Source organism: Gallus gallus, chromosome 5 (assembly GCF_016699485.2).
Source record: "Gallus gallus isolate bGalGal1 chromosome 5, bGalGal1.mat.broiler.GRCg7b, whole genome shotgun sequence".
Classification (NCBI taxonomy): domain Eukaryota; kingdom Metazoa; phylum Chordata; class Aves; order Galliformes; family Phasianidae; genus Gallus; species Gallus gallus.
This window is the reverse complement of record NC_052536.1, coordinates 34,863,839-34,883,900: the sequence shown is the minus strand read 5'-3', so window position 1 is coordinate 34,883,900 and position 20,062 is coordinate 34,863,839. Positions and strand designations below refer to the sequence as shown.

The following is a 20,062-nucleotide window of genomic DNA, read 5'->3' as shown; positions in this document are numbered from 1 at the left end:
ACTTTTCTCCTTTAATTGTATTTAATTTCTGGATAGCAATTTGCTGCGAGAAATTGTTCCTCTTTTGATTTTGTATGTAAATGTTCCGAGTGCCATCTCAAGAAAAAAAATAAGACAAACTGTATGACAAAGCTGAGGTTCAGACTGAAAATTTAAGTACACAAAGTACACTACTTGGGTATCATAGAAATTGTTCCCTTGTAGAGGGATTATGTGATCTCCAGACCTTCAATTCTGACCTGTTACATACTCATTCTGTCTCACTACATTACATACAAGAGCTACATCTAAACAATGTCAGCTTGTACTGTGTACACCTATACCAAACATTCCAAAGTTTTACAAGACTCAAAAAATTTGTGTGGCATTTTCTTGTTCTACTCTGATAATTCGTAGAATCATAGAATGGCCTGGGTTGAAAAGGACCACAATGTTCATTGAGTTTCAACCCCCCTGCTATGTGCAGGGTCACCAACCACTAGACCAGGCTGCCCAGAGCCACATCCAGCCTGGCTTTGAATGCCTGCAGGGATGGGGCATCCACAACCTCCTTGGGCAACCCGTTGCAGTGCGTCACCACCCACTGTGTGGAAAAACTTCCTCCTAATATCTAACCTAAACCCCCCCTGTCTCAGTTTAAGACCATTCCCCCTTGTCCTATCACTATCTGCCTTTGTAAATGGCTGTTCCTCCTCCTGTTTATATGCTCCCTTCAAGTACTGGAAGGCCATAATGAGGTCTCCCTAGAGCCTTCACTTCTCCAGTTCCCTCAACCCTTCCTCATAGCATAGGAGCTCCAGCCCTCTGATGATCTTACTGGCCCTCCTCTGGACATTTCAAGAGCACCAGTCCCAAGACAAACCCCTGAGGGACACCGCTTGTGACCAGCCTCCACTTTATAATTCATATTGTTTGGCCAATTTTAATTTGTAACAGTAAATTTACAAGGTGTAAGTACTAATACTTTCTTTCCAGGTAGGAAACATCTTCTGTTTTTCCGTGACATGGTCAACTAACATAGAGCCACAGAACGGTTTGGGTTGGAAGGGACCTTTAAGATCACCCAGTTCCAACCCCCTGCTATAGGTAGGGACACCTCCCTCTACACCACGTTGCTCAGAGGCCCATCCAGCCTGGCCTTGAATGCCCCCAGGAAGGAGGCATTCACAACCTCACTGGGCAACCTGTTCCAGTGTCTCACCACCCTCACAGTAAAGACTTTTGTCCTAACATCTAGTCTAAATCTACCCTCTTCCAGTTTAAAACCATTTCCCCCTGACGTTACATGTCCTTCTAAAAAGTCTCTCGTCAGCTTTCCTGTAGGCCCCCTTCAGGTACTGGAAGGCCGCTAGAAGGTCCTCTCTGAGCCTCTCTTCTCCAGGCTGAAGAGCCCCAGTTCTCTCAGCCTGTCCTCACAGGGGAGGAGCACCAGCTCTCTGATCATCTTCGGAGCCCTCCTCTGGACCTGATTCAACCACTCCATGTCCTCCTGTGCTGGGGGCTCCAGAACTGGACAGAACACCCCAGGTGGAGTCTCACGAGAGCAGAATAGAGTGGTGGAATCACCTCTCTTGATCTGCTGGTCACACTTCTCTTCATGCACAATTCTTGTACTTCATCCATAATTGCTCATTACTGCAAAACTGTAAATAACTTCCCCTGTTCGTTTTATGCTTTGCCTTAAGAAAAAGAAAAACCTCACAGGGATTTCACAGATGCTGCATGCTGAACATACACATTTACAATGCATGAAAATCTTTACTCACATGCTCTCTGGTAAACTGTCTTTAGGAGAAAATAAGTAGTGTCATTGTCTTGTTATGTTTCAATTTACCTATAGCTACTACACTGAGCATCTTCTAAACATGACTAAATATCATAGTGAAGATGCATAGTGAATTCTTTCTACCTTTTGTCTATGTCAAGCTTGATAGAATAACATTGTCTTTCAAAGAGAGTCACAGAGCTGCAAAACTAACAGAAAAACTAATTATAAGTCCCATGTGAAAAATAGAGAATAAATTCTGATATGGAAGTTTCTTTCAAATTTTCACTTGCTCACAAGGTTGGCAATATATCATGGTTCTTACATTCATAGGCCACGTGTGGTTAGTTTTCTTGTTTACCTTGTATACAGAAAAGCCATAATATAATAGATCAATTGATTTATTAGCCTGTGGTTTCTCTAACACAGGACTGCCCTTCACATTCATGTAGAGCCTGGGACCATTGCATGGAGTAAAGCCAAACCATACTATTTGCACCATATGTGGCTTCCAGGGAGTTCAGACGGTGCTCCCATTCTAGAACTGCCTCACGTGATCAAGTCTGTGCTGATAATGAGGCTGCTGCAATGTAAACAGGACCTAATAGCACTTGTACATTCTACAGATGACTTGGCTAGGTTGTCTTAGTACAACAGCACATCCAGTACAGCTATCCTTTCTGAATTATGAACAGTGTTCCACTCCTGGATCTCTGAAGTATGCAGTTTCTTTCTTGTGGCTCATAGCTCTATGCCATCCTTGCAAAACAACTATGCACAACAGATCTGGCTGTATGACTTAACAATTCATGCTCACGTTAGCTGAGTGCTGGATTTTTTTCCCTAATTCACAAGTTCAAGTCTATCAATTCTATCAAAAAGATATAATGGGCCAGTAGCCGGTGAATAATTTTTGATGTATGGCAGAGACAAAAGTGGGATTTTTTTTTTTTTTTTAATGAAACTTCTGGTAGAAATCTATCACAATGGTTACTATTGATAGTGCTCACCACTGAACACCTACACACAAAAAAAGAGGGCTTTTCTGCAGTCTGACACGTCAGCTTCTTGTTGTTCTAAAGATTTCTTACTACAGAAGCAGGTAGAAGGTAGGACAGTACACACAATTTAAGACAACTAATATCTAAGTTGTCTATGGTAAGATAACTCTATATAAAAGTGTTACAGTTTTCTAACAGTAGAGTAGGTGCTGTTGAAGCAAAGAATGTAATTACAAAAGTTATCACTCTTGTACGCAAGAATACAAAATATACCACTCACAGCAGTCCAGATACACAGTTCAATTAATATTACTAATACCTTCTTTCTATCCTTTTCTGACTCTAAAAGCTATTCCACTGTGTTTAGTTACAAATATTTATTCTTTAAGATGGTATTTTAAATGAAGAAATATCTTTTATAAATATTGAATTTTATTTGAAAATACTGTACATTTTACTTTTAATTGTTTTACAGTTCAAATTGTAAGGTGTGTTCTTTTTTGTTCAAGAATTTTAAAAGCAACTAATTTAAATATGCAAAATTATCTTGAGTTGTTCATACGTGAACTTAAAAGCCATGCAACACAGGAAAATTAAGTAATTATGCCTCCAAGTTATTTACTGCAATTAAGCTCATTTATCATATGCAAATTAGTGCAAACTGGTCTCATTAGTTACTAAATTACTCAATATGAGCTGAACAATGTAGCACTCCAGTTTGTAATGAAAAATCCCTGTAGAGGCAAGCAGTATCAATTAAGCTAATTTGCATATGCAAATATATTCACTAACTTTCCCTTTTCTCTATATTTAGTTCTACATTTCCTGATCATTCCTGATTATGTGAAGAATATGGGGTTATTGACCCTTTTCCACACCTCTTCAATAGCAATGAAGTTACAGAAAAAATTCAGGGGCCTTGTATAAACCAATAATCTTCATGCTAATTTTTACGACCAGTTTCAGTTGAATTTTTAAATAGCAGGTAGAAGTAGTAATACTTTTTTACTGCATTTATTTAATAAATGCTGACATATACACAGAAATATAGAACTGAAGATGTACCAAAGTCTACTCTCACTATAACACCACTATTTTGTAGAAGTAAATCTAGGCTAAACAAAGCAAACAATCTGACAAACTAGAAATTTGTCAAAAATTAACGAACATAATGCCATTACTTTTTTTTTTTTCTTCTCTTTTTCTTTCTTTTCCCCCTCTATTACATACATTTATATTGTTTACTATTCAGGTGATTTTACTTGGAAAACGCTTAAAATGTATTCTGCCCTGACTTTGGAGATACTGGTACGACAACATTTAGGTATTTATGTTTTGGGGTTTCTTTTCTCTGGAAGCACACGGTGGATAGTTTCCTTGTCTGCAAGCCTACTACAGGAATGTCTTCAGTATGACATACAGTAGTAATTGGCTGTGGCTAGGAATTTGCTGACACGGTTGAGACTTCTTGCTTGTAGAAGTCAGATGTAAAATATTACAAGATGCACCTCCATTTCTATTTTTAAATCATCATAAATAAATTACATCCACCTTTTTAAGCATGCTTCTCATGTGTCTGTCAATAAACTTTGAAGTATCAAAATATTAGGAGGATTAGAGAGGCTCCTTAATTTCTGAGCTTACACTTAACCCAGTCTTCAAAATATTAATAGCAAAAGGGATTAAACAAACTATAGTTTCAACTCCCTCAGATAGCAGGCTCCGAAAAACAGAGGTAGTCACAAGGTATAATCATTCTGCAAGGCTGTTTACTTCACTTGCAAACAATACATATCATACTGCTGCTTTGCGAATCAGTTCTAAAAGCAGCAGACTAAATGAGAACTTGTTAGAACAGCACTCCATTGCTGAGTCTGTCTGGTTGTTGTTATTTATATCTTCTGTCTTCCCACGATTATTTTTCTACCTCTAATACCTCAAGGCAATTCTTAGCAGTTTGTTCGGATCTTTTTAAATCGGTGCATTTGAACACAAGACCTAATTTTTCCTTCAAAGTGTTGACTACTCTGCTACATAAGACAAGATTTTAACACACCATAATAAACCTGTGACTATTATTAATTCATTTTGTCCTTTATCCATCACCAACAATCTATTATCTTTTAAATGTCAGAGTGGAAGTTTCTATTATCAATTGGGAGATTAATGGGAGTAATTTGGTAAAAGGCACCACCCTCTCTGAAAAGGCAACACCTCAACAGATATTCAATAAGATGTTGATGGTAAGTTTGACTGAAAATTCTCAGTCTATTTGTTACAGAGAAAAGTGCAACATAGATTACTTACTAGCACTATCATAAAGTTATATCCTAAAAACACCCTAATTTATTAGGTATAAGTAGAGAAAAATAAAAACAACAGTGGAATATGTTTAAACAAGTAATAAAAACACTAAATATTCTTAAATACACGATCAGTGAAAAACTGAGATGTCCAGTAGGTTACAAGGTGGACAACTTAGTTTTTTTCTTATAACTGAATTATATATTCATATAGTGTCAAACCTAGTACCTAACAAATGTAAATAAATCAGTCTCAATGAGATTTCATCTAGATACTTGTTATAATTTATATTGTAATAAGCATACATCCAGGATACATAAATTGGAATATCATGAAACTCTCATTTATTCAGTTTTTTCTACGTTTACGAGACAACATAACAGCACTTCTGTCTAATATTCAAACAGTGCTGCAGATACTGGTGCATATGCCTTTGGTATCATATCTATAATACAAGCATTTGCTTACAGAATCAAAAACTTGAACTATGTCTCTGCCAAGGATGTACAACTAAGTAAATAACTTCATTCATGATTTTTCATTCATGATTCATTCCAGTGGTTAATTTCATGTTTTCCTAAAATTATCTTTGTTGCTATTCAGCATTCAGTTACTTTAAAAAGATGTAAAAAATCTGACATTGTATGCCACAGCTGAAGTAATACAGAGAGATAGCTCTCAATCATTTCAAATTAAGTGGAATACTTCTCACAATAATATCCTAATTTACCTCGCAAAAGATAATACACCAAGCAATATATTTGCATAGAGAAGCTGTGTACACTGCAAAATAAGTGCAGTTATTCAGTGCTGTAGTTAGAAAAGACTACATGTAAAGGGTGTTTTTTTTTTTATTTCCACAGTGCTCTGTTTTTGCCTTGCTGACAGAACACTTCACATTCTTAGCTGCTTCTGCTCCACTTTTGGTTATTGCAAAGTAAGAAGGGTTGTACTAATCCTGACAAAACAAAACATGCAGAGGAACATCTCTGTCAGGTTACTGTTCTTTTTCAGTATAATCCTCCTGGAATATAGTTATTTGAACAGTGTGACTAAATTCTTTGACAAATATCTCATTAGTTTTTATCTCATAGCTAAGGAAACCAAAAAGGCATGCCGCTGTTCATTTTTCCTCTTTACAGATTGCTGCAGATTTGTGATATATAATCATGACAAATGTGATATCAAAGAGGAAAGCAGTGCTCATAAAACAAAGTGGGGGAAAAACACCCTAAATTTGTACATGACACATAAGGAAAATGAAATCAACAACACAAAATACTGTTTTATGCACACACACAAACACATAGAGTCATTCTGCAAGCAGACACCTACTGCACAGTTGAAAAAAACAAAACATTCATCTACACAATACATGCCCTCCCTCTCCTTAAAATTGTCCCAATCATGGGCTTTCTAAAAAGAAAGATATATGAATGTTTAAACTTTTCATTAATATAAATATTGACACCAACAGTTTTCAAATTACTGGCAGAAATAGGATTGACTAGCTATTTTGCCTTTTTCATGGAAAAGCCTTTTCTTTTTTTCTTTTTTTTTTTTTACCTGTAAAATATGACTTCCCAAATGAGATTCAAATACTTCAATGGCAAGGGCACTGGGACTTCTCCTGCGTTGGGCACCTATAACTGAATAAAAAACAGTTATGTTGCAAGGTCTGCACATTCATTTCTAATCCCTGATCACACCATTTCACATTAATTATTTAAATATGTTTTGCATTTTAAATACCAGCGTTAATTTAAAATTTACCTTGCACAAAGTAAGTAAAACTAGTACGTAGTTTTCAGCGACTCAGATTTTGAGGATAAAAGGATTCTTTTTGAAAACAAACAAACGAAGAAAAAAAAGACGTGAAATAGACACCTATTTCAATGTTCAAGAACTCTGAAAATGAATAGTTTATTCAAATATGCCCTGTGAAAGGTTTCTTGTACACGGCAATGACAGCATGCAGAAATTAGTGAAAAATACTACTGAAAAAGATGCTAACTGTAAATCTAATGTTTTGAGATGTGGGGATGATTACTAAATATTACTCAGGAGTTAAGAAGATATGAGAGAGATTTATCTGAAATGAAGTAAACACCACATTAAAAAGTCAACATTTGGCAACAGCTGTCCTATCATCACATCTGAGATATCAAGTATTCTCCAAAGTACAGGTATGGTAGCATTTACAATAAGTACTGTAGTGTTCCAGATATCCAGGTTAATTGCTACAAAAGGTACTTGAAATTAGCTTCTACTCTTAAAGAGGCAGTAATAGATGGTTGTGTTTTAAAGGCAGAAATAACTACACAATAAGCTAGGAAATCATAAAACTAATCTTTTGTGAAACTCTTCACGCCAGTAGCATAAAGCCGGAAATCAATTCTGAGTAGAGGCAAAAATAAGCATCTACTACTGCAAACTGAGGTCTCTTCTTAGGTCCAGGCTGTATTTGTCACTTGACCAGAAAAGAGGACAAAGGGCTGCAGGAAGTTTCCCTTCTTTTTCTGCCTCTGTGCCAAAGCCAGGCATATACATAGCAAACAGAAGAGGTCATGTTTTGAAGCGTGTAAAACATTTACACCCAAAAACACTGATGGTCTAAGCCCCTGCAACCTCTTTACAACACATGTTTAGAGACAGAAAATACCACGGAATTCACTAAAACAAGCAAAATGGATGAAAGCCATTACTGAAGAGGCTAATCTAGCACTCCTGAAAACAAAATACAGAGTAACGTTTTTCAGTTCTCTATGATACTGTCTGCCAAACGTTATCAGTAAGTTATATGCCACGTAATGATAGTCATATTCACCTAAAAATGTAATATCTTTCCTTATTGATGCTTCATGTAATTTCCTTGCAGGAAATTCTAAGCTATTTATACTGAGCAAACAGGTGGCTTCATCGCAAACAGATGCAGGCAATAGTTCATAATTACAAATGGTGACTGCTGTAGACCCAGTATTTTTTTTTAAGTCCTTTTCTCAGAACATATTCAAGGGTACTCATGGTAGCAACATATGAAAATAAGCTTTCTTCAAAACTTCCGCTTTACAGTGCAATTGAAGTTGGTAATACACTTATATGTTGCAGTGATTTTTTAACTTCAGTCAGTACAGTGACTGACCAGATGCATCAGCATAATATTATTCCTTTTGTAGCTTTAAGTATTCACTTATTCACTTCTACGTTTTTCTTTATCAATCTTCTGATCCTAAATAATTTTGCTTCTTTTCACACTGCCTCATCTTTTCCATAGCTATAGTGGTGCCTGCTATTTACTGTAATGACTGTTTCATGGAAAAAAATCAGAGCACATCAAATTTTCTAGCATCTAAGGCTTTTAAAAAAATTTCTTTTTGCAGACACAGACTTAGGTTTAGTTATGGGACTAAACAAAATATATGGCACTGTAAAGATTATCTGTGTCCCCATTGTTATGAACTAGCTCTGTGGACTCTTTTTTTTTTTTTTTAATGTAATTTCATTTATAATCAGCCAATAACAAAAAAGAAATTCTCAGTTCAAGACTGTTAGGCACTGCTTCATAGTAGTCTTCATAGGAGCATTACAATAAGCAAAAACAACCTCTGAAGGAATAGCTAACTCTGCTCAAGTCCTTTAGGTTGTTTCATTCTTCCATCTAGACTGTGTTATGGTTTCCCCACATTTTCTGAACACATCTCCCCTTGCAATTTGTCTTCCAATTCATTTTCTGTTTCCTGCACTATATCACTCCTTTACAATCCACTGCCATTTTAAACTGTATCCATTACGTACAGAATATTGCTTCCAGTTCTATGATGTTAATTGCATTTTTTTTTTTTGCACGAGAGTATAATAAGTTGAATAAAATGCATGAGGACTGTATAACACATTAAAACAGTATCTTAACTTTGAATTATGCTTGCAAGTAAGTTGTCTGCTCCTTGTACTTGGGATGCTCTGAGTTCTACAGCACAAATAAAACCACTTCAAGGTCAGTGAGTTAACTAGAAAGCACAAGAGGGCTGGATCTTAGCTTTAAAATTTGTCAGTTAAATCCTCTATTGATGTCTATATCCTAGTAGCTGGTATACATGTACACAAATATCTATCAGTACTTTCAAGCCATTCAGATCACTGACATTTTTATAGCAGTAGAACTTCTTGATTTACATGTCTTGCACTTACTCAGGCTTTGTGGGGTTGTAATGGCAGTTCCTAATTTTACAGCCAGCATAAATACATTAAGCAGAAAACCATTATGCTTCTGGTAGCCATACTGCAATTCTTTTTTTTGGAAACCAAATAGATGTTAAATATGCACTTTATGTATTTCATTCATTTTCCTATCATCCTTAACATTTTGAGGACTGGGACAAGATTACTGAGATATATCTAGAATAAGGAAAAAAAACTTATTTTCTTTCATTGTTTGACTTCACTGCCTCATTTTTTTTACTTATTTATTTAAGCTTCAAAGATTTCTCGATATACATCTATTTCTGAAAGAATATCACTTCGAGTATACAAGTGCATACTGCATTAATAGGTTTCAAAAATATGGCAATCTCATAGACCAATCACAGCACAAAGCCTCTTATTTGTACTGAATAGATAGCTGGCACAACAACAGATAAAAGGAAGACATGGACTGAAATGGTTGGATTAAAAAACAGGACACAATTTTATTTTCCTATAAAATTTCAAAACAAACTACAAATACTAAACTGGCTTCCATCATATAAGCCACAGCCAGTCATCTGTAAATCTCTCACCCTCTGGATGGAACCATCAGCAGTCACAGCTTATCTGCTCACAGAAAACTTGGAAAGTAATGGATTCAGGAATTACATCAGAACATCTATGGCCTTCTATGATGAAGTGATGGCACTAGTGGACAAAGGAGGAGCAACTGATGGTGTCTACCTGGACCTATGCAAGGCCTTTGACATGTTCTTGCATCACATTCTTATCTCTAAATTGGAGAAATACAGATTTGAAGGCTGGGCTATTCAGTGGACAAAGAGTTGGCTGAATGGTCACAGCCAGAAGGTTGTGGTCAATGGATCTGTGTCCAAGTAGAAACCAGTCATAAGTGGTGTCTCCCAGGGATCTAACTTGGGACTGCTGCTGTTCAACATCTTTATCAACGACATAGGCAGTAGGATCAAGTGTACCCTTAGCGAGCTTGCTGATAACATCAAGCTGACTGGTGCAGTTGAAATGACAGAAGGAAGGGATGTCATCCAGAAGGACCTGGACAGGCAATTCTCCTTCCAAGTTTCTTTTCTTTTAGTAATATTAACAAAATAGGCTTTTTCACGTGGTCATATTTTCTACTACCTGTATTCCATCATATTTAAGTGACAATAGCTTGAATGTACAATTGTTGTGGTTAAACAAAAAGTTGGCTGAAACAGTATTGCGGTCACGTATTGACTACTAATAATGACACACAAATAGAAATAAGGTTGTCAAAATGCAATTTGTTGTGCTGGAGCAGAGGAACATATGTTGAAATCTTCTTTTCCATGGCATTGGAACAAAACTTTTAGTGTTGAGATTGACACAACTAGCATGCCTGCTGCTGACAAATAATTATTCTTTGACAAGCTATTAATAAGAAAAAAAATTCAAACTGCTAATTCCTCTTTAAATTTCCTCCCTCAATGATTAATCTGGTTATGTATGAGGTGAAGCGAAAACCACATCCCTTTCAGTGTGTCTTCAGAGCAGTCTAAGCATGCTTAATGCAATCTCAAGAGCATTTGCAATTGTGCTAGGAAGAGCGGGAAGCTATGGAAAAGAAGAACATGGACTGCCTAACAAAGATTTCTATGTATCCCAATGTGAGAGGATTTCCTCTTAAACTTACTTCTAAGCCACTGGTGCACAGAATGAACAAAGACTGGTGTCCACTATGACCTTCTCCTAGTGAATCATGGAATCATAAAATGACCTGGGTTTGAAGGGACCTTAAGGATCATCAAGCTCCAACCCCTCTGCCGCAGGCATGGCCACCTCTGATCATCTTCGTGGCCTTCTTCTGGACCCTCTCCAACATTCCCTGTCTTTCCTGTATTGGAGGCCCCAGACCTGGATGCAGTACTCCAGATGGGGCCTCAGGAGGGCAGAGTAGAGAGGGACAATTAGCTCCTTGTCTCTGCTGGCCACCCCTCTTCTGATGAAGCCCAGGATACTATTTGCTTTCCAAGCTGCAAGAGCACACTGCTGGCTCATGTTAGATTTTTCATCCACCAGGACTCCCAGGTTCTTTTCTGCAGGGCTACTCTGAAGGATTGCTCCTCCCAGCCTGTATATATGCCTGGAATTCCTTCAGCCCAATTGCAAAACCTTGCACTTTACTATGTTGAACCTCATTAGATTCACCCGGGCCCACCTTTCAAGTCTGTTGAGGTCCCTCTGAATGGCATCCCTTCCTTCCATTGTGTCAACCACGCCACTCAGCTTGGTGTCATCAGCAAACTTGCTGAAGGTGCACTCCATTCCATCATTGATCTCACTGATAAAGAGTTGTCTGAACCAATTTAGATAACTGTAGGTGCAAAGCAATGCATAGTATGATTGTGGATATAATTGTGTGTTCTTTTACAGAATTCAATTTTTTTCTAAAGTAAAGAAATTTCAATACACTTTTCAATACATTTGCCTTGTTGTAAAGTAGATTCTAGATTAAGATCAATCTTTTGCTGTTTCAAGAAACAACAAATTGCTCATGAAAGAACAGGGCATGTGAACGTGATAATCAGGCTAGTTCCACAGAAAGGGGTAAGATGCCACCTAAAACCTTGGGACTTTCAAGCAAGACATAACAAATAAGTTGGAAATACTTACAAACAGTGTTTTAAAAGAGAAAGGGACGATGACATAGGGCAACACTGAACAATAGAAGACGCACTGTGAGGGAAGGAGAATATGCAACCAACACTACGCTTATGAGGAAAGGCTACTAGTTTCTGTGGATTTCAGCGTATGTAACAGTTCATTGCTTTTAATTCTTTTACTTAATACACTGTTATGGATATCTTTTCCATTGATTGTTCTTTGCATTCCTATTTATGACTGATTTTAAGCTTTGAAAGAAATTTCTATCAAGCATCAATTCCCATGTCTGACACGTATGTTTGAGGCATAAGGTATAGATGACACATATTTAGATCCTGATAAAGACTGAGATCAGTGACAGGCAATCATCATTATGTAAGCAGAGGTTGTGTCCTCTGAGTTGGAAAAAGTATTCAAAAGAAAGTAAATGATGTCACCAGTCTACCTCATAGTAAGCCATCACAGGAATCAAAATTTAGGTCCCTTGTAACATCCACCCTCACAGATGGGAAGAAGAAATAAATTTCAGATGGATTTCTAACATATGTGGAAAAGTATTTTATCTTGGTTTAGGAAAGCTAAGGGAATCATTAATGCTATGCCATTACCAACTAAGTATCACAGCAATAAAGTACCAGAACAAATCTGTCACAAAGGACTATGTGTAAGATGCATAATTCAAAATATGATAATCAACTTACAAAGCTAACAATGGCATTTCAAGTTTTGTGTATGTGTGTGTGTACACGAATATCTGTTATTCTAAACGTCCATCTTCTGGTCACTGGTGGACAGCATGTATTCATTACTCATGAATCCTTAGCTGAGAAAGTAAGTAAAATCTTTCCATTGAATAAGTAAGTATGGTTAATTTAAGAAAATGTTACCTAACACAATTAAACGTATGTTATTTATTTCAAGTAGTTTATCTATGTTGTTCCATCAAAAACTCTAGGAATTAAAGTGTTTTTTAGCAAAATTTGCTTTTTGAAATTCAGTATTTCTAAATCTAAAACAAACAAAAACAGCTTTTATTTTATTTTCTATAATATAAAACGGATCAAATTAATATGCAAAAAATGTATCACTTGTTCATTGTACTGGAATCAAAAGATTTGAAGATGCATTTCCAAGAATAGTGTGCCCTTTCTCCAAAAAAGATACTGAGTGAACAGAAAAAAGTAAGTAGAGAAATGGCTTTCACTGCAAGTTTTCATCTATTTAATGCATACGTTCCTTCTCTAATAATTTTTATCTCTTTTATAGGTCTGCTTCTTCCCACAAGATTTGTTCTTTTGGGAGTGGGGTGGGGAGGATGAGATTTCTCAGATCCTAAATGTCTCTGTCCTTTCTGAACTTAGAATTTAAAACTACAAGATTGAAAGTTAAACACACCTTAAAAATAAGTATATTCAAGATTTTTATGTTCTCTATTTGATAACTTAAATAGCATTGTTTCTTAATCAGAAGTTATTTGTACATTTTAAGAGTTGATTCCAGAGATTTTATTTGATTTTATTGCTGTTAAGTATGAGGCTTTGCTGTGTAAGAATTTCCAGTCATCTAAGGAAAGAGAGTTCTCCATCTGTGGTTGGGGGAGGGAGCACTGGCCTTTCTCCCACACCGTAGTAGTTACTATAGGAACTATTGTGCCTCCTTCAAAAGGGCTACAGACAGGGTGATTAAAATTCTTCATGGGAGAACCCCCTCTCTTCTCCTTGACAATGAAATTCTTCAGGGAGAAGGCTAAGCCTCCAGTTCAAGAATGGCAGCACCTGAGGGAGTGATGTGGCAGAGAGAATCACCACTGCTTTAAATTGAAGCACAGGGGAAAAAATACAAGGGCTGGTGCTCTTGCATTAATTTTCGTCTCCTAGAAAATACAGGAACACTGGACAAAACTCCTGAGAAACAGAAAGAATGACTACATGCATCTTCCACCACATAGAGGACAATAGTATAAAGATCACATAATTTCTATTACCATCAATAGAAGGAGAAGCAAAATAACTAACCAATCCATAAACCAATTAAGAGTAGCTATTAACACTCACTGTAGCCCTTAACTCATCTGTAAGGCAGCAAAGCATACCTTGGCATCGAGGGGAGTGACACCCATCTCTAATAGAATTGAATTAGAGCCACCTCCCAGCATCAAATTCATCTTATACTAGTTGTTTTACAATTATTTACAACACTGACTTTTGCTCCCAAAAAATCTAGGAAAAAAAATTGTACAGAATGATAGTATACAAATTGTGATCCTGTAACATGCCATACAACTACAGTGCACTGCCACAAGTAGATACAACATGAGGGAGGTAACTCCACCTATCCTACATCCCTAGGACATTAGAATCATATAGTCATTAAGATTGGAAAAGACCACTGAGATCATCTAGTCCAATCCATTACCACCATGCCCATTAAACCATGTTCGTCAGTGCCAAATCTACCTTTTTCTTGAAAACCCTCAGGGATGATGACACCACTTCCCCGGGCATCCTGCACCAGTGCATTACCACTCTTCCTGAGAAGAAATTTTTCCTGATATCCAACTTGAACTTCCCTGGCACAACTTAAGGCCATTACCGCTTGTCCTATCACTAGTCACCTGGGAAAAGAGGCCAGCACCCACCCCCCTACAACCACCTATGAGATGGTTGTAGAGAGTGATAAGGACATCCCTGAGTCTCCTCTTTTCCAGACTGAACAATTCCAGTTCCCTTAGTCACTCCTCTCATAGAATTTGTGCTCCAAACCCTTCACCAGCTCCACTGTCCTTCTTTGGGCAGAATAAAAGAGAATAGAAAAGTTTAGTTAGAAGGGATCAACAAAAATCATCAGGTCTAATTGCAATATTACAGATTTAAAGAAGAAAGGAAAGTGGTACACTTAGTCACAAATAAGGGGCAATATGATAAGCAAAAAAAATGTTTTGAAAATAGTAGAATATTTTGATGAAATAGTTGAGAAAGTGCAGCAGAACATAGCTACAAGAATGTTTTATATGTTACTGTAGCTTTAAAGAAATTTGTTTCAGTAATTTAAGTAAGAAGATACTCCCAGGAAATTTAATTGCTTTGAGAGAAGAGGAGAAAAAGTCTGCAAAATATTCAAGAAGGACAGATGTACAAGGCAAGGGAGAGGTGTAAATTGAGGGGTTAAAAACTTAGAAATGTAGCAATGGTTCAGACAAAATTCCACACTATGAATGAGACTTAGCTCTACCAATGGAAAAATGGATAAACATTATGACAGTAAATCAAAGTTTCTTAAAATTACCAGTTATGTCCAAAATGAGTAATGTGTATAGGTTACTTTTCCAGATATAACAAGGTGACACTTATTGGGCTGATAGTTCTATTGTCTTATTCCTAAGCTAGTATTAAAATTCCTCTGGCAAGAAAACTGCTGTCACCCCTTTCCAGCTTCGGTGCTACGGAAATGGTTAGTGTCACTGATTCTGTTCTCAGGAGGAGAACAGGGTATTAACATCAAGTCAGAACAGTGTTATATAGCGTCAGACTATACTTGCTGGTAAAACTAAGAGGCCTACATCTGTTGTCTTGCTTTTTTTTTTCTTTTTTTTTTTTCCAGCCTGATCCCAAAGGTTCATGTTATGACATTTGTAACATCTGCTACAAATGTGGAGGTAAGTCAGGCACAACCTTATTACTTCCAATCTAACGCTCCATCCATCCACAGGGCTTTCATATGCCACTAGTACGTCAAGAGGACCAAAAGCTGTTCGATCTACATGAAGCAAGGTATAATGTATCTCTGAGAGTCAAGAACAAGAAATCCTTCTTTGTTATGCCTACCCTATTTTTGTTGTCTTAAATCTTGGCAGTGTTATTTCAGAATCTTCTGTGAGCAAAACAGGCAAGCTGCTCCTCCTCAGAGCCAATACAATTGCCTTTTTATGCCTTAGACAGTGGCGTGTTACAAATGTGCAAGCTGTGACTCCCATCATCCTTGGTTTTTACTAACACTAAAACATATCCAGCTTCCCCTATTAGCTTCCTGTACAGAAGTCTGCTTTCTTGCCTGCTTTTTTTCTTCATTTCTTTCCTTTCCATCATGTTGGACTTCCTGTATCATTTTATGGACAAAGATAACTTCTTTCATTACTAAGTGGAAATGTGCAACTCTAACAGACAAAAATACTGTAACAACAACAACAACAACAAAATAATGAAATAAGGAAAACAAATAACAAGAGGCTTTACAAGAAGTATTCTTTCCATTAGCTTCTCATTATTATCAGTGGAGTAACAGATGCAGACGTTTACTGATGTATCCACAGTACTTGAAGATTTAAATACTTAATTGTTAATGGCCTAAGATATAATATGTTACCAGGGCTGTCACTACAAAATGTAATGCTAAGGCTAAGCATTTCACATCTGTCTGCAAAAGAAGCCTACCATTTGCTGGATGTCCCCTGAATTTTCCTAAGAAGTATATATAACCTCTCCCGATAACAAATTGAACTAACAGCTTTAGATGTTACTGAACTAGGTAATGCACTTACCGTTCAGTACAAAACACCAAAAAAAGACAAATCTTGTGTTTGATAAAGCCTGAAACTGATCCAAGTAGTTCTATTTTTTTTGGACATCTGCACTTCTAGCACGTTTGCTTTTTTCTGTCATACTATCACAGCGTAAGTAAAAGGAAGCTTCCCAGAGAAGAAGTGATTGGAAAACAATAGATCTCCTTATTTTATATGAAAACCAAAAATTAGAAAATGCCTCAAACACTGCTACTGGCAGATATAGGAGTCATCTTCAACACCGGCATGCAAAATCCAGCTATGAGATTACCCAGTAACTGACTAATGCACCATCATTCTACTGAAATAGGTAATACACTGAAAAGAATCAAAGTGCACAACTATTCAGAGTTATTTCTGATTCTGAGGTGGTATGTAGGGCTTTATTACTTTTTCATGTTGTACTAGCACACGTAGGTGGTGGATTTGCTTTATGCTGTGTGCCTTTTTTATTTTCATGATTCAGTCACAAACAAAAAGATACAATGAAGATTTTTAAAATAAGTGAAATTGGGTAAGTGAAACCCAATAATAAGCGAAACTGGGTAAGATTGAAGTAGAACTTCAATCAATTTCCGTTTCCAGGGAGGAAGTCTGTATCAGTTGTGTAATTAATGGAGGATTTTGGTAAGAACCAGCTGTGTCACTAGTCAGTTATTTTTCCTTGTCTTCCAACTGCTGCTTCTTTCTGTTCATACAACACTGCAAGAAAATGCAGTCTCCATGGAAAATTTGGTGATTTCAAAAAATAACTAAAGAATGTAAGATTACTAAAACCAGCTGTAGTATAATTAAAAATGCTTGAAATTAATTGCAAATGGTTATTAATTTCTCACTAGGAAAAACAGAATTTTTCACAAGAAGGTGTTATAAGTACTAGTATTGTATTTCAAAATTGCTGAGGACTGAAAAATGAACAAATATAAGCTACGCTGAAGATCTCCCAGTTCTAATTAAGTGGTCTTCAAGAGAAGCAGTCTCACACATCAGAATACTGGTTAAGTCCTTAAAACTGGAAAATGGAACTGCTTCTTTTTAAAGCACTGTTTCTTATAAAAGAATTTGGGTCGGTCCAAATCCCAATGGCCCTGTAGAGTACAGGGAAAGACTTTCCATCACTTTGGATAGGGTTCTTAATTTAAAAATAAAAAAGGTGTGCTACCATTTCTAAGAGTCTCTTTCAGCAGTTTTTAAGAAAACAATCTCTTGGAGATCCCAGTGAGAAGTATAATTAAATCCTTATTAGAAATAGTGATACGGTCTTTAAATCTTTGCTGAGGTTAAAAAAACCCATACAGTTGATGGATGAATGATCTTGAAAATAACACAGATAGGAAGTTAAAATTTTGTGCTGTTATTATTGGCTCCAACAAAAGACTGGTGTTTCCTTTCTTACGGGCATTAGGATCTTTTAAAATATTCACATGAGGAAAGACCAGTTTCCTTTGCCTTTGGAGTGTGCCTACCAGGGAAGAGTACAGAAGAGAGAGTATAGAAGGCAGCCAAAATAGTTATGATAATAAGAGCTTAGAGATGTAAACAGGAAGGAAATTATCTACAGCCAGAGAGAACGTCGCATATAGGCACTACATTCACTTTAGCAGAGCTGCATTCATTAGCATCGGGATTTAATTTAGCTCAAGATTCTTTCCTTCAGTGAGGGGATTCCATTTATTTGATTTTGCCACGGCTAGGATTCACACTTGTTACCTGAAAAAAAGTCTCTTGGGCTGTAAGACACTCATGGCAGCCATGATACAAAATGTATCATGAACATCTTACCCATCAAAGTTTAGTGACTTATTCTAGACAGATATTTTTGTATTCTTTAGCAAATGAGCTTATAAGCATCAAAATTTATTCCTCACACAATATTTGAATCAGATATGGACACAGATGGTTACCTCAACTTTAGGGGCACAGCTTCATTTTGCAGTGTAACACTCCAAGCCTTTAAATCTTTCTCACTTTTTGGGAGCACTGATAAATATATCTTTTTTTTTCCTTGAACTGTACAATTATAGTGATAATGTATTGCCTTTAGACAGTTTCTCAACAATTCTATTTTATTATACATCCACTAAATCCAAAGTAAAAAAGTAAAACGTATATGCACTTGCTTTAAAAAAAAAGCAACATAATTTGCTTGACGGAGCAGTTCAGCAGTGTGAGTTTTTACTGAAATAAATTTTGAAATTCTGTTTAAATTTTGTTGCATTCCAACATCTCCTTTTAATATTCAAACATATTATTTCTTGTGCTGTCTCAGTTCAGCTGAAGAACTAGATTTTTACGACTATATAATTTGCAGCTGAAGTTCATTAATTTAAATAGAAAAAACCTTTAAGCATATTGTAAAATAAACCTAATGAGTAATACCTGACAGCTTATCTATTTTTCTTACTTCTTTTAGTAAACCCTTGGAAGAGGTTTTGTATTCTGACATTTTTCATTATGATTGTGTTAGCTTACAGGTCTTTTGGATGATTTTATATTGTCTGCTGTACATCCAACAACATCTTGTTTTGTTAATAATACCTGAAAATCTGAGAAATTTACAACAACAAAAAAATGCAGTTGCAGTCAACAATGTTGTCAGAGGACAAGGCAGAAATGTGCCAAGTTACTTTCTACGAATACTGACAAGTCCTTCCACATAAAGGCTTCGCCTTACAAGTACAGTATTGTTCCAAGGTATATTTTAGCCGTCTGCACAAATACGATGGAGAATTCACTAGATCTGCTAAGACAAAAATTAATTATTGAGCCTAAATTTCAACTTTTCCAAAACTTTTTCTCAAAATATTCCTTTCAAAATTCTATGAGAGATATTCTTACATATTAATATATTAATGTCTCCTTATTCTAAGGGAAAGCACCCTAGTTTTAGCTGGGATAGAAATGATTTTTCTTTCATAGTGTCTGGCACGATTTAGGAGAAAAACAATGTGGATAACAGTGATTTTTTAGTTGTTGCTGAGTAGTGCTATACGAATATAAGGATGTTTCAGTTTCTCAGCTTCTCATACTGTTCTGCAATCCTGCGACTGAGATGGGCCGAGGGGCACTAGGAGTTGGAGAGGACAGGTCAGCTGACCCTTACGGACCAAAGGGATATTCCATACCATATGATATCATGTGAAAAAAATATCTTGAAAACAGTAGGGAGTAGGCCAGGCAGGCAGCTGCTGCTCAGAGACTGGCTGGGCATTGATCAGAGGGTGGTGAGCAATGCCCATCACTTGTTTTCTATGTGTACATACATATACAATATATATATATACACACACACTCACAAAACTATGATACATTTTTCATCTTCCTTTGCCTGTCTTAGCAAATAGTTTTTATTCCAACTCATGACTACTTCTTTGTGTTTTTTCTGATTTTCTCCCCCATCCCACTGGGAAGTGAGAAAGTAAGCAAACAACTGTGTGGCGTTCAGCTATATGCCACAGTAAACCACAACAGATATAAAGAAGCCGAGGAATGAAGACACATCTTCATTGCTGGAAGAGGAAAAGACTGACAGTGCTGTGATTGATAGCACATGGATAGATGTCATAGAATCATAGAACGGCCTGGGTT

At 36.6% G+C, this 20,062-nt stretch overlaps 1 protein-coding gene across 4 annotated transcripts in view; it reads right to left on the bottom strand.

The window, feature by feature from the left end:
* NPAS3 (neuronal PAS domain protein 3) overlaps positions 1-20,062 on the bottom strand; it is a 604,931-nt gene that overhangs the window by 306,233 nt on the left and 278,636 nt on the right. For all 4 annotated transcript variants that reach the window (XM_015287645.4, XM_015287646.4, XM_015287647.4 and 1 more), the window contains one exon: positions 6,637-6,719. In XM_015287645.4, coding sequence (XP_015143131.2) covers positions 6,637-6,719 — 83 coding nt within the window. The remainder of the gene's footprint in view (positions 1-6,636; positions 6,720-20,062) is intronic.